We start from the raw sequence: 15701 nt of genomic DNA, 5'->3' as shown, positions 1-15701 counted from the left end.
GGTCCTCCTGAATCCAGGGCCGGTGCTTTATCCACTGCACCACCTAGCTGCCCCCTGCTTCACTCTCTCTTCCAGAGAAGTCCAATAGCATGACCAAAATCAGGACTACTGGTGAAAGGAAAAATATAGAAAGACATTCCCTGCAGTCAAGGAGCTTTTAATCTAATGGGAGAAGACAACACCCAAAAGGAAACTGAAGGAGGGATGGGAAGTACTGGGAGATGGGAAATGATGGAGAATTCCAAAGGAGTTGGAGGAAGACAGTGGGAAGGAGGAACGAAGAGAAGATTGGCCTTCTTTCAATGGGAGGTTTTGGGCAGGGTTCTTCACTCTGCCCTCCAATCAAAGGGGCAGAGAATACTGATGAGGAGCACCAAGGCTGATTGCAGGGTGAGGAGGTTCCTGGGGGCATGATCAAGATGTCTACAGGAGTTCAGCCTAGCTTTGAGGCTAGGTGACTAAGAAGAGGACAGTGATGTCCTTGTTAGTGATAATAAAGTTAAATAGAAGGCAGGGCTTGGTTGAGGAAATATAATAAGTTAGGTTTTGGACACATTGAGAAGCCTATGGGAAATCCAACTAAAAATGTACAATAGGTAGCTAGAAGCATCCTTTTTGAAATGTTTTTTAACAACTGCTAAAATCTTTTCCCTTCAGAAAGTCAATTCAGTTCAAGTAAATTCAACAAACATTTATTAGAGTATAATGTAAATGTATCTATTTGATCAAAAGCTTACTAATAGGTCCCTTTTTTATGGAGCTGGGAATGTCTTATTTTATAACTTGCCTAAACCACTTGCTCCTGGACCTCCTCTTTTTACTCTATTTCACCTTATTAGCTCTCCAAGACAGATAACCATTGTGACCTACGACATAGCAACTGGATAAAAGTCATCACAATCCAACCAGTCTCCTGGCACTATTTTTTTTTCTGACTTGGGAGAATTCTGAGTCAGTGCCCCACTATACAGAAGGTAGAAGACTAGACTTTCACCACTTAAAGAAAACAGAAAGAACTCTCCCTATCACCACCACAAATATCTACATCCTTCCCTGCTTTCATGATTGCTTTCTAACAAAGGAGGGGAATCAGAAATCCTGCAGCTCCTAGGTTGTCATAAGGTAAGTGCTCCTATTTCTTTGTGTTAAAATTATTTCTAGCGAGATCAAGCCCAAGGACTTTAATGAAACAGCTGAGAATATGGTGATGGGTAGTTAGACATTAAAAGCTTTACACAAAACAATCATCTTCCATTATTTTAGGATAATTGGGATGCAGTGATTGTGAAGATAATCCATAAACCTAATTTTAATAAATAGTTTTACACTTCTTCTCCATTCAATCTTCAGCCAGAGCTGCTAATGAGTATTCAAGTTGATTCAACCCTCTGCCTACCCTCTGCAGAGGTGTTAATAAGAAATGAAATGGATTAAAGATAGACAACCTTGAGAAAAACAAAAAGAAGCCATAAGGTTTGACAAGCTGCCACCAGTCCTTGGAATAATGAAATGTAGATTGTCAAAGTTGAATCTCTTCCTTTTCCAACAATATGACTGTAGAACAAACATTCTTCTAAATGTCATCAGTTGATGAATATTTCATGGATAATTTCCATTAGATAATTAGAATTTGTTAATTTCTTTCCAAATGGAAAACAAAGTATGCCATGTCAAAAATCAATCTGATAAACAGATCAAAGACACCAATTATAGTAATATTGCATTTATGTATCATAGCTGGAGAGTACAGTTCTCTTAAGTGTATTTTTAAAAAATAAAAATGAAGATAGGGCCTTTTCTATAAAAATGCTATTAGAACTATTTTTGGATGGTTTTAAATATTGTCCTGCCTCAATTTAGAGTATATTGAACATAATCTAATATTAGATATATAGATATAGATAATACTCCAGGCCATTAGGAGCATCACATTGTGTTAAACTATAATAAAATGATACCCTATAGGAGGTACAAAAACCATATGTTTCAGATTTCCTAGAAGAGTACTTATTTATGAAAGAAACTGCTTATAATGGGGCTTTATTGCTGTTATTATTGCTGTTGCTTTTAATATTCTTTGTCAAACAATATTTCCTGGGGTTTTTTTTGGTATGGAAAATGTTGTTACCATGTATCTTGGAGTACCATCAATCATTTAATTTTCCCATCTTGATGTATAATTCTGACTTGTGACTCTTCTTCCCTCTCTCCCAGTCATCCCTCCACTACCAATTGATGCTTTCAGAGGGTATTTTATTTAGGTGTGTATAGTGCCATTCAATATAGCATTAAATGGCCCTAGGACTTCCTCCTGGCTTTCTCTGTTCTTGGCTGCTGTATCTTGTAGCATATCAGCAAGCACAAGAAAATGTGTGATATTCACAATATTGGTCCTTGAGACTTGTGAAGAGGCAGTGTTTATTAGCTACCATTTTCATAACTACTTCCTGTTTACAGCTAATTCTTCTGTTTCAGATGGTATGGGAAAAGTCAAATATGTACATAGTGAAGTTTGCCCCAATTTGTCCTTGGTAGAACTAATTCAGAGCAAGATCATAATGCATCTAAAATATCTTTTAGTAATGATCATTCTTTTTTTTTTTTTTAAGTGAGGCAATTGGGGTAAAGTGGCTTTCCCAGGTCACACAGCTAGTAAGTGTCAAGTGTCTGAGGCCGGATTTGAACTCAGGTACTCCTGACTCCAGGGCCAGTGCTCTATCCACTGCGCCACCTAGCTGCCCCAATAATGATCATTCTATTGATATAATAGAATTTAATACCTTTTTCCCCTTTTTAAGAATCAACTTGCTCTCTGACAAAATGGTTGATCACCTCCTGGGAACATGGAAATCAACTTCTTGTGAAAATTTTGATGAATATATGAAACAACTGGGTGAGCCAAGTTTTGTTGTTCTTATATTAAATTTACTGGAGGTGGGATCCAGTGCTAAGCATTCTCAAAATGTAGATTCATCCTGAATGTCTAAATTCTCATTTCTCAGTAATAACAAAAGAAAATATTATTGAATACTTTTTATGTCCAAGGCACTGTCCTAGGCCCTGTTGGGATTACCCAGAAGTAGAAAGTTCTTGCCCTGATCCAATTTTGTTGGAGAGAAAAGAGAAAATTGAATAATGATAAAAGATTTAAAGAACTGAGACAATAATAGAAGAGATTTCACAAGGTACTGAATGATTAATTTTCAAATTAACCATGCAGACAGTAATTACTCTGGGGTTCAGAAAAGGCAGAAATAATTTAGACCTTTAAAATGGACCTTGTGATAAGTGCTTTCAAAATGTGGACCACGTAATAGCAATTCCCTGGCTTATCTTTTCTCCCAGACTTTCCCCAGGTTTTTAGTGGACAATATAATAGCATAAAGAGGAATTCTAATTCTTAAACAAATTTTAAGAGGGAAGAGCTTTTCATCTTTTCCTGATATAAAAGTTTAAGGTTAATAAAGAATTGTATATGTAATTTAGAACTATCACTAATTCTGGGATGTAAGTGACCTCATTTATTTATATTAGTATTTAAAAAATGAAATATTTCTAAATAATTTTTTTTGTCCACTAACTTTTTCATTTTGAAATTCTTTAAAATAAAACATAAAATTGGGTGCCTAGGTGGTGAGTGGATAGAACATCAGGCCTGAAGTTAGAAAGACTTGTCTCCCTGAGTTCAAATGTGGCCTTAGACTCTATCTGTTTGACCCTGGGCAAGTCACTTAATCCCGTTTGTCTCAGTTTCCTCATTTGTAAAATGAGCTGGAGAAGGAAATAGCAAACCACTTCTGTATCTTTGCCAAGAGAACACCATATTGGGTCACAACAAGTTGGACACAACTGAAGAACAACAAAAATCAAGTTAATATAGATAGGAGCAATGGCTTGAATAGAGTAAGCAGTTGTTTGCTAAATTTAAAAATTCAATAAGGTTCTAATTTGAGCTTGAAAGGTCTTTCAAAATTATTGACTATTTTCAATATTTCTTTTTATAGGTATAAAACTTCAGGGCATAATCTATTCCATGATCTAGATTTAGACAGAAGAAATTCCATTTCAGCTTGGGATATGATCAGTCCGAATATATTACAATGTATTGTCATGGAAAGAGTATGGAATGACATTAGGCTATTGAATGATATCAGATAAGAAATCTCAGTTTTAGATCTGGCTGTACTAGGAGCAGGGTGTGTGGTGTGTGTGTGCCTGTGCAAATGAAAAGGATGTGTCAGTGTGATATGATTTTATTCCAGAGAGTTCCTAGTGTGACAGTTAAAAAGGTTCAAGAGACATAGTTTTTGGATAATTTAATCATTTTACTAATAAGGTCAGCAGGTTATAAATAAAAGGATTGTCATTTGGCCATCTTTCTTTGACAAAAGACAATCATGGCCATGGGCTCACAGTTTATATAGCCTTCTGGTAAGGGGCTGATGTCACCCATCATCATGTCACTCTTGGACTGAGAAAATATATCTACATCAGACCACTCCCAGCCTTGGGCTATTATCAGAATGAAAGGATCTGTCTCCACCCAAAATTGAGTATAACATAATAGGCTTTCCCACCTTAGATTAAATTCCTTTTAAGGTTGGGTGGGGTCTGACCCAGATCGGGAGAGTTAATGCAATCTCATTATCAGTAATGTCCTTCAAGAGACAACTTAAATCTGGGTTTTGGAATAAGGAGAGAGCTCGGAATCTCCCCAAGATATTGATTATTAATAGTCATCTCTCACACTAGATGGTCATCTGGGATGTCTGGAGAGAAGCATTTTGTCTTCCCCAGAGACCAAGCAGAAGGTATCGATGTTGCAGGAGGTGGATTATCCAGTACAATTATCCCAAAGTTGAATGAATACTCTTTTAGTTTCCTGGCTTCAAGAGCCATTCTGACTTCCCATCAGCCTTTGTTTTTCGACTAGGAGGTGACTCACCTCTTTAGAATTTTCCTTGGGCTTATAAATACTTTGGAATGCAACCATCCTTTCTGGGCTGTATATGGCATTACTTTTTAACATAGGGTTGACACCTTAATCTACAATAATACTATCAAGTAAATTATTTATTCCTTTTACTAAATAAATAGTTCTTTGTTTTGGGAGTCCCCTCCCACAATGCAGGCCACAACTCATCCATATCTTCTCATCCTCTGAGACTCCTGTCTATGTTTTCTCATAAGGTCACCAAACAGAAGTAGTGCATCCAATGTGCTGAAAGCCTTCCTTGCTCTTTCCCATGATTATAAAGGATAACAGTGGAATACTTTGGCTGTCCACCCATCATCCTTTGCCCTCTACAGTGGCTAGCATCTTTTGCTCCTGTTCTTCCAAGTTCTTAACTAGTTACATATTGCAGCCTGCTTATATCCACTAAGAGTCACCACTATAATTGTTCTCATGCTATGTTCATCTTTAACTCTATAGATACTGTTGGACCCTGTGCATTACAACCATATAGCAATACCAGTAGAATATTGACTTTAAAAAGATGGGTCTTTGTTTCCATGGTGAATTTGGGTTCAGTAAAGGAGTTTTGCAATTTGTGGAGGGTAATAAGTCTGCTGTCCTACTCCTGTTTAACTCATTGTCGATCTGTACTATTTGTCCAAGATATTTATACTGATGGACAAGCTAGGTTCTGTAGTTGTCTTCAAATGCTTGTCAAAATCTGGGCAATGGATATTCTTCATTCATTTGGTATTTTCTGTTGTTAACCTGTAAATTAATGAAACAATAAATATAGGAGAAAATAAGGTCTTTAATTAGGACAGAGGAACTTATAGCTCATGGTATTGATGCGGGCTGGAATTTGGGGTCAAATTGATCGTGAGTTGTCCCAAAAGAATTACAAGACTCAGTAACTCAGTTTCCCAAGTTTTATTGCAATACTGTGGGTGACCACAGGGAGAGAACCAAAATAGTAGATAGGTATCTTTCTAATATGAAAGAAAAGACAGTTATATTTATAGTATAGATAAATTGATTATCAATCTCATTATAATAATCTCCAGCTTTGGGAGGTACAAGGGAGGGCTTATCCTAATTTGGAGTTCCTGGGGAACTAAGCCAACCCCCAAGGTGGGTACCTTTTTCTGTGGAGGTGTGTTTTGGGGGTTTACACATCATAAGGTGAATCTCAGGACAAATTTGGCCTTTTTCTGTGTAATGATATACCAACTTCCAATGCTTCCTCTATCTTAGAGGAAACAACTAATGTACCATTAATTGCTTTGTTTCCAATATTTTTAACACATATATACCAATTTAAAAGTAACTTTAAAACTCTAGCAGTATTCCAACAATATTTTACTTTTCCAATCAAACTAAATTATTCCTTGGTTTCTTCCAGAATTCACAAACCTTGAAATGGCAGGTGAGCACTTAAAGTGGCAGTGTACCTTAAATACACTCCCCTTTTTTTCCTTCAGATTCCAAATTCTTTGAACAGTCAGTACAAAACGGCACAGCTTTCTTTCTATTTGCTTTTACCAATTATTTAAAATTCTCTGGACAATTTCTTATGATTTTCTAAACATTCTCTCACCCACCACTTCACTCTGGTGCTGCACAGTCAGCCAGCCAGCACCTGAGAAGGAGGGGAGGGGGGGAGAGAAAGAAAGCAGCAGCGCAACCACAAGTCAAGTTGGACTTATTTCTTTGAAACTTTTACACTTTACAAATAGTTCCTGATTTTTAACCATCCCACTACAAAAGATTTCAAAGTAGCAGCATTTTCAAACCAGCTTTTACAATGTTCATCTAAGGCTATGAATGCCTAGCAAAGAATTAACATTTCAATTTAAGTAGACACATACCTGTAAAGATATCCAGAAGTCAGAGACTTCCCTTCCCCTACCTTCAGAGCCTGGCCATTCCTCTGAAAGCCTACAGGGGTACAACCAAAAATTCCCCACAGATTTTACAACACAATTACAACATTTGACAGACATAAATGAGTGAGACACCAAGCAGACTAGTGGCTGCATACAGACAAGCAAACAAACAGCCATAAGATATTACTTCTTCCTGACCAGTCCACTCTGGTAGGGCTAATCAGGAGGTATGTTACCTTAAATCTTTCTCTTGCAAATAAGTAATTTGTTTCTTTTCACCCATGTCCAATTTTTTCCTTTTTCCAAATTTGTAAGGATACACCTGAGGCACCTGAGGAGTCATGCAGAATGTTTTTTCTCCCTGTCCCTTTAAGGTGGGTTGGGCTAAGACTGCACCTGAGAAAAATGCTACCTCAGACCTTGGGGGCCCACTCAATGTGACTGAGGTTTCTGAGGCAACAGAGGAGAAAAGCACAATGCATACTCCATCCCAGGGAACCCAAGAGCTGAATGAGGGGGTTGCTGTGGCCAGAGAGTATTGCAATAAAACACCTGCTTTCTTTTCAAGGTCAGTGCAATTAGACTTGTCCCAATTTGTCAAAATGTACCCCGTACTACCCTAACTTCCTGACCCATCCATAACCTCCTGCAGGTTACTAACACCACACCTGCATCCATGTGGGTGTCCATCAATCAGCAAAACTCTATCCAGGGCATCCCCCAGATTTTTGAGTTTCACTAGGGGATCCCTTAACCAATTGCTTGATTAAAGGGAAATCCCCTGGGGCAAATCTCTTGATCCTGGACCAATGAGAAAATAACCCCACTCTGTTGGTGAGCTGGCCGGTCTCCCAAAGGAGCAAAAACCTAGCACATGAGTTAAAAGCAAATCCCAAATTTATCTTAGCAAGATCTCAAAAAAAAGAAAAAGAGTTTGAGTCTGGGACTAAAATTTCTCCTCACATGGGGCACCAGATGAGGTGGGATAGATAAGGGTCAAATTGATTGTGAGTCATCCCAAAAGATTTACAAGACTCAGTGACTCAGTTTCCCAAGTTTTATTGCAATACTGTGAGTGAACACAGGGAGAGAACCAGAAAAGTGGAAAGGTATCTCTTGAATAAGGAAAGGAAAGACAGTTATGTTTATAGTATGGATAAATTGATTATCAGTCTCATTATAATAATCTCCACTTTAGGGAGGTACAGGGGAGGGTCTGTCCTAATTTGGAGTTCCTGGGGTACTAAGCCAGCCCCCAAGGCATGTATCTTTTTCAGTGGAGGTGTTTTTGGGATTTACATGTCATAAGGTGAATCTGGGGACAAATTTGGCCTTTTCTGCAGGTCTCTTTCTGATTCCCATGTTTAGTTTAAAAACACCTTCATTTATCATTTATTTATAGTCTGAATTTCTATAGCCTGTCATTTTATTTAAGGTCTCCATGGCCTAGCTCCCTCTGTTTGGGTACTGATTCCTGTGGGTAAGAGAACTTAGCATAATGACTTGTAAGTTATTCATTAACTGGGGTCTGAATCCCTCTTAGAGCTCATATCTGAATTAGAGCTTGGGTCTTAAGTTTTTCTATTAACCCCCTTTTGCCTCCTACATCATTATCACAAAGCAAGAAGCTAGGAATACCCAAAGATAGGAACTGAGGACTGGGTTTTTATGGAGTAACAGAACAAAAGGAAACAAAAAGACTGTTCCAGAGTCAAGTACAACTACTTAATGAAAATGAACTTTTGACAAAACAAACTATAGAACTGCTTCTGAGTTTAAGTATAGATGCTACTTAACTCTAAATAGAAACTACTTAATGTAGGTGGACTCTTTTACATAATAACATAAAGTCTAAGGAGTAAGGTGGGGAATTGTTGGGAGGGGATAGTTTTCTTGGGGGAGATCCATAAGTCAATAAAGAGTCTGGAATTGACAAAGATTGGTTAACCCCAGGCAATTCATTGGCCTGGGAATGTAGAGTAGGTAGGGATCAGTCAGTTCCCAGTAAATTTGTAGTTATCACTATGTGAATAATCAGACCAAACTCTTTTGAATGATCACTAATCTCTTCCTGGAGGCTCAGAAATGTTCCAGAACTCTGTAGAATTCCAATGTGATTGCAACCAACACAATATCACTCACAAAGAACATCTGTAGGACTTCACTATTTACAGAGAATCCCCCTACACTTGGGGTCTGTGCTGGATCTCTTTCATCACAGCTATGAACACCTCCTGGCAAATACACATCTTCCTGTTTCTTTCTTTGCCTGATATTTATGATTGGGAGGATGGTTTTGAAAAGAGTTATTTTTTTGTTTCTTAAAGATTCTTGAATGATTTCAATGTGTGGATAGGAAACATCTTGTTGAAAAGTGTCATTTTGTGGCATTTTGCCACATTGAATCAAATGCTTTTTTGTAATTAGCAAACCATGAGAATGATTGGATCTTGTAATCTTTGAATCAATCAGCTAGGAAATGGTAAAGATGTGATCCATTGTTAAGTATTGTTTGTAAAAGCCTGCTTACTCCCTATTAACACTCTCATTGAGGGGCAGCTAGATGGTGCAGTGATTAAAGCATTGGCCCTGGATTCAGGAGTACCTGAGTTCAAATCTGGCCTCAGACACTTGACACTTTACTAGCTGTGTGACCCTGGGCAAGTCACTTAACCCCCATTGCCTGCAAACAAACAAACAAACAAACAAAAAACCAAATACTCTCATTGAAGATACTTTCAATTTGTGTATAGATAATTTACATAAAGATTTTCTATAGGTTGGAGAATAAATATATATGTTGGTAGTTTTATTGCCAACTTATTTGGTATTATCAATAAGGTCTGAAAGGGCCAGGGCAATTTGAATCAGACTTGATTTTGAACTCAGGCCTGGATTCCTCTTCCCCCACTTTGCCTCCAGGCACTAGGGGATTAAAAGCTTCTAGTGGGTGGGTCGTTGCCTCCAGGCATGCAAAATTAGAGCAATAATTAGTGTTAGAACTGGGAATAGCTGCAGGAATCTCTTCGGTTTCTCTGAAAATTTGTAATTGAATAAAACCTCACATTTTAAAGTACAAATAGATTAGTATCATAGGTAGTCTGAAAATTACAGGATTCTTGGTAGCCTCTGATCAATTTTTCAACATTTCTGGACTCTACCATGATCACTGCAGAAATGAAAGGGTATTTTGTGGAATTGAGGGCTCTTTTGAATTTTTATTTATTTAATGATGAAAGAACTGTGATTCAAGAACTAGTGGCCAGGGCAGCTAGGTGGCACAGTGGATAAAACAACGGCCTTGGATTCAGGAGGACCTGAGTTCAAATCTGACCTCAGACACAACTCTTACTAGCTGTGTGACCCTGGGCAAGTCACTTAACCCCAATTGCCTCACACACACACACACACAAAAGAACTAGTGGCCAACCTGATGTCATGGACCTCTCTAAATTTAGCTGGAGAAGTTCTTGATCAGAACACATATCCTGCTGCCAAGATGATATTCTAAGCCTTTCCTGTTTGGCATGATCTGCTTGAGGTTATGTTTTATTGGCATATTTCCTTTGAAGCCAGAAAGTCAGCTCTGGGACATAAGGAAGTGTTGGACAAGGGCCTTTATGGATGGATTTTTACTTTCTTTTTTCTTTCTTTCTTTCTTTTTTTTTTTTGTGTGAGGCAATTGGGGTTAAGTGACTTGCCCAGGGTCACACAGCTAGTAAGTGTGTAAAGTGTCTGAGGCCGGATTTGAACTCAGATCCTCCTGAATCCAGGGCCAGTGCTCTATCCACTGTGCCACCTAACTGCCCCAGATTTTTACTTTCAAAAAGTCAACCATTAAGTTCAGGATTCTGGAGGTGTATGATTTATGAACAACCTCTACATCTTAAGGACATTCATGAACATTTTAGAGGTTTGGGAGCTAATCGAAATAATTTTCTCAATCTAGTCATAAACTTATTATTTCCTCTTCTAGAGTAGTGGAACTACTAAATTTTGATATTTGGCATCATGAAAGATGAAATCTATAGGCATTAGCCAATAAAATCCAGCAATTTAAAGCATAACACTCTCTGATAGCAAGATGTTGGACAACTCAAGGGAATCCTTATTAGCCAACAACAATACTGGGCATTGACTCCTTTTGTTTGGTTTCTAGGAGTGGGATTAGCCACCAGGAAGCTGAGCAGTCTGACCAAACCTGTTATGACCATCAGTGCACAAGGGGATTTGATTACAATCAAGACCAAAAGCATCTTTAAAAACAATGAAATCTCTTTTAAGCTGGGGGAAGAGTTTGAAGAAACCACACCAGATGCCCGAAAAACCAAGGTGAGGTCGAAACCTTTCTTCTTGAAGACTCTTCGACAAATAACAAAAATATATCGTAGTTCAAGAAGTGGACAGTTAAGTAGTTAATTAAGAAGACAAATTATTAATACTAACTACTGCTCCAAAAACTCGTCCAGATTATAATTCTAGAATAATTCATGGGCAGTCAGATGGCACAGTGGATAAAAACACCGGCCCTGGATACAAGAGGACCCAAGTTCAAATCCAGCCTCAGACACTTGACACTTACTAGCTGTGTGACCCTGGGCAAGTCACTTAACCCTCATTGCCCTGTGAACATACAAACAAACAAAAAACCAAAAAAGATAATTCATATTATTTTACCTGTAATTTTGCAGCAGAATTACACCGAATAGAATGAGTTGATAAATAACTTTGGTTGAAGGCACAAGACTGTGGAACAGTATGCTCTGAGATATATGTACATCACATAATATAGTATAATAACATTATTTAATATGTAATTATGTGTAATTAATATGAAATTATACATATCTCAATAAGAATAAGATTGAAATGTGAGAGAACTCAAACTTCATGTAATTATAGAATTTGGAAAGCAAAAAAAGCTAAAGATTCTAACTTTGATGATTTTGTGTTGGGGAAAAGTGGGATGTGACTATGAGAAGCAAAATAGTGCAACAGAAATTGTATTGGAGTCAAAGGAACTGGATTCAAATCTAGCCTCTGTCACTTACTGTTTGTAACCCTGAACAATTCACTGAACCTCTCTTGACCTCAGTCTCTTCACCTATAAAAGGTTGAAGTTGAACTAGGTTTTCTCCATTGTCGTTCTGGATCTATGATCTTATTTTATCCCTATCGTGTTAGCTCTGGAAATGGGAGTTATAAATTTAAAACCACTTATATCTTAAAATACTGAACTATACATGTGCATATTTATGGAGAATATGACAAAACAGTACCTTCGTTATCAAGGATTACTCTGCCCTAATTCACCTCCTCCAAATGTCCTCCAATGGAGTGTGAAAGAATTTTGAAAATTTCTTTTATTTATTTAAAAGAATTAGCTAATAAGCTTATCATGTTTTGATTGTAACCTATGTAAAACCCCAGAAAATTCATAGCAGATGACTAGCATTTGAAGTCTATAGGACATCCTGGACCAAATGACTGGTATCTTTATTTTGTCTTCTTCAGAGTATTATAACCTTGGACAGTGGCTCTTTGACTCATGTACAGAACTGGGATGGCAAAGAGACTACCATAAAAAGAAAGCTGGTAGATGGGAAAATGGTGGTGGTAAGTTCTTTTCTGTGCCAAATATGGCAAAAATAGGAACCAAGTCTCTGTGGAACATGTCATTCTAAAATAATAAAGAAAAATGTTGATACCCTTTGTGGGAGATTTATGTGAAAAATAAAGTTTTGAGGAGTGAGAGAAAGACTTTTAGCAGTTAAGTAAATAAATGAGAACTGTAAATATTATAGGATATTGATTAACTGAAAAAACATTATGAAATGTCCATAATTTGATTCTAAATTATAAATCTGAAGAGGAAAGCCTTTTATGGTTTTTCTTTTGACAATCTCCTGCACTCTCCCCAGAAAATGTAGTAGGAAGATTGTGTTTCTTTGGGGCATGTTTTTATTTCTTATGAATCTACAGTAGGAGAATCATTGGGCCTGGTTTTTTTTCTTCTCATATAACATTAGTCAATAAACAAAATAGTTTGTCCTTTATTGATAAATGATATGTATGTGTGTGAGCATATATGGATAGAATAGCAAAAAGTACTATGTGCTTCCCTGTAATGGACTTTGAAAAATGGTAATACGCATTTTGATTATCTAGATAAGTGCATTCTTTCAAAAATATGTAATTAGAAAAGAAGAACCACAAGGTACAATCAATTAAGAAATGGATGCTCTTGTTCTCTTCCTATCTTTGTTTCTGCGTGTGTGTGCGCGTTCGCCAGATGTCACTTAATGGATTTCCAGTCCTGCCTCTGCCAAAGAGTCTATGTGCCCCTGAGTAAGTTACAGAACTCAGTGCTTGCAGGCAGACTGTAAATTACAGAGAAGTCTTTTATAAATTATAGGTCTAGTTTTTTTCAAGTATTATATGTATTTATATATGTACACAAACATATATTGTAAAAAATATCTTTCTTTTATTTTTTAGGAAAGTGCCATGAATGATGTTACCTGCACTCGAATATATGAGAAAGTGTGAAGAAACTCAGTCTCAAGCGACACACAAGCATGAAACAATGACATCCACACTTCTGGGGGCATTTCAATAAAACTCCAAAGCAAAATGTCATGACAATTAATGCCACTTCAACTCTGAACGAAAGGTAACAACTTTGGTTACCATGTCAGATTTCCCTATGGTCAAGGAAGTATTCTGAATGGTTATAAATAAAGCAGAAGCCAGGCTGCTATAACCTCCTTCAACTCAGGATGGATGGAAAAAACAAACAAACAAACAAGTATCCTAGAGTAATTTCAACTTTGATCAGTCTGACCCTTGGGGGAAGCATCAGAAAGTTTTCTAAAGGGGTCCTTTGTCAGCCAGGAAAATTCAATATAATTTGTGGCAGAATGGAAAAGTAATGCAGATTTCTTTTTAAACAAGTGAAGACACAGTCTTCAAAGAGAATGTGCTAGAGGCATATGAAGGGAAGCAAGGAAGATTTTCAAAATCATACCCATGAACCTATAGTTGGACATGATCCAAGAATGTTTTGAGGGAAAAAAAACCCACCATAACCATTAAATAAAAGCTAACAAAGGAGGAGAGAACTTTTGTTCTATCATTCTTTTTAAAAAATAGAATTTTATATGCAGAATCAGCTTTCAAGGTCAACTAGGTCAAACCATTAAAAAAATGGATAGCATTTGTAAAATGCTAAAGTAGGACTAATATAGTGGTAATATAACATTTGTAATAGTTTTGGTTGTTTTTACATGTAACACTGACTCCTGACTATTGGGTAGATTTATGAAATAGGACCTGCATTTGTAATAATTCTGTTCTTAGCAGGCTTATGCTTATGCCCTCAGAGAGCATGACTTTGTAATAATGAATGGACCAGAGGTTAAGTTCCCAGGCAGGAACTAAGAAAATTCTCTTTCTTCTGTGAGGCTCTCCTTGAGCCTTCATGCCAGAAACAAATGATTACGGATCATCCAGCAACACAGGTGTTTATGAAAAGTAGTATTAAATCTGGCAGATGTATTCTTTTTGTTTTGTTTTTTTTTTTATTGAGGCAATTGGGGTTAAGTGACTTGCCCAGGGTCACACAGCTAGTAAGTGTTAAGTGTCTGAGGCCAGATTTGAACTCAGGTACTCCTGACTCCAGGGCTGGTGCTTTATCCACTGCGCCACCTAGCTGCCCCAGATGTATTCTTTAAGAGAATAAAATTTTTATAAAATGTCATCATTTCACAATTAACCAGAAATAAGGCCAAGTTGGGGTACAATCAAGTAGTAAGAGTACCGGCTCTTGGAGCCAGTGGTCTATTATAAAAACACAGTCACACACCTTCCAGCTTGTCTATTTAGGAGTCATTCTCATGGCCATAAGGAAAGGCCCTGCAGATGTGGTAGACACTGGCTGTTGTCATGATCATCTTGCTATTACAGTAATACTATTACCATTCTCTTCCTCCTCCTCCTCCTCCTGGTTCTTGACAGTCCCCTAAACTCCTGCCATAGTCCTTGTTGGGAAACCTCTGTCCTCCTGTCCCGGGCTGACCTCAAGGTAGTTTCCTCTTTTCTAAACCTGGGGAGAACTACAAATCTCACATATAGTGACTACCCTGGCCTCCTTGGCCAGAAGTTCAGGTGTGTTACTTTTAACCCCACTCACTTGTGAGAATCAGAGTGCCACCCCCCTGCTGAAAAAGACATTGTGAGAACCAGGGCAGCGCCACCCTGTGGAGAAAGCATGTGACTAGCGTCTGGAAGTTACATCTATTCATAGAACCGCTTATAAGTCATGTGAATCAATACTACCAGCCAATTAGCTTGGAGCTGTGTGTGGGGACTGCCCCTTTTGCAGTCCTGCAGGGAGCTTCCACTCTAGGAGAATGGGAGGATTCAGCTTTCAGTTGGAGGTCTCAGTGGTGGCAGAAGAAGCAGGCCAGGGGAGATAGGCTTTTTCTTAAACTTTCTGAACTCCACGTGTTTGTTCTCTTTACTAACCCCTAATATACTTTAATAAATGCTTAATGCCCAAAGACTAGTACTAAAAGCTTCTAATTTAAGGCGACCACACATTAGATTTTTAGTCACACATTTAGATTTTAAACATAACACATTCTTGGGATAATTCAGTACCCTTATAGGAATTTGGTGGGGTATCCAGTCTCTTGGCTATTGACTTTAGCCCCCATTCATTATGTTCCTCCAATTTAGGAGCCACCTGAATCCCAGTTGCATTTGACCACTTAACAGATTAGCTTTTATGAAAATAATTTACTTCAAAGTTAAATTGAACAAATAAGCATCTTTCCCAAAATCTAGGGAACATAGTT

The 15701-nt window shown here is 37.7% G+C and overlaps 1 protein-coding gene across 1 annotated transcript; it reads left to right on the top strand.

Moving 5' to 3' along the window:
* Positions 1-2820: 2820 nt before the first annotated feature.
* Positions 2821-13392, top strand: LOC122735514 (fatty acid-binding protein 12-like). The gene is made up of 5 exons (XM_043977107.1): positions 2821-2893; positions 3631-3633; positions 11003-11175; positions 12358-12459; positions 13342-13392. The coding sequence occupies exons 1-5, from the start codon at positions 2821-2823 to the stop codon at positions 13390-13392; spliced, it is 402 nt and encodes a 133-aa protein (XP_043833042.1).
* The last annotated feature ends 2309 nt before the right edge of the window (positions 13393-15701 follow it).

Source organism: Dromiciops gliroides, chromosome 1 (genome assembly GCF_019393635.1).
Source record: "Dromiciops gliroides isolate mDroGli1 chromosome 1, mDroGli1.pri, whole genome shotgun sequence".
Lineage (NCBI taxonomy): Eukaryota > Metazoa > Chordata > Mammalia > Microbiotheria > Microbiotheriidae > Dromiciops > Dromiciops gliroides.
This window is presented reverse-complemented; position numbering and strand designations above follow the sequence as displayed.